At 39.4% G+C, this 279-nt stretch overlaps 1 protein-coding gene across 1 annotated transcript in view; it reads right to left on the reverse strand.

Moving 5' to 3' along the window:
• Positions 1-279, reverse strand: part of LOC119594040 (cleavage stimulation factor subunit 2-like) — a gene marked incomplete in the record, with an annotated part of 17,186 nt that overhangs the window by 616 nt on the left and 16,291 nt on the right. Inside the window, 1 exon segment of the mRNA XM_037943068.1 lies at positions 1-184. Within this exon segment, the coding sequence (XP_037798996.1) occupies positions 68-184 (117 nt within the window).

Here is a 279-nt window from a genome sequence, read left to right on the forward strand (position 1 = left end):
TCAGAATTAAATATAGTAACCACGCATTCAAATCCTGAGCTGGGCTGCAAATGAGTGGTGACAACCTTTAGTGCTGTGAACGCTGTATCTGTTCCTTCAGTTGCAGAATAGAGGCACGCTGTTCTGGGGGCAGCATCTTGATCTGATCATCTGACAGCTGCAATACTTGCATGATCAAGCTAGCCTGTAAAATCCAAATGTTTCAGTAAAATACTAGAACCAAGCAGAATGCTGAAATAAAAATAACTCAATGAGCAGAGATAAATAATTTTAACCATA

This window comes from Penaeus monodon, chromosome 33, assembly GCF_015228065.2.
Source record: "Penaeus monodon isolate SGIC_2016 chromosome 33, NSTDA_Pmon_1, whole genome shotgun sequence".
NCBI classification, from domain to species: Eukaryota; Metazoa; Arthropoda; class Malacostraca; order Decapoda; family Penaeidae; genus Penaeus; species Penaeus monodon.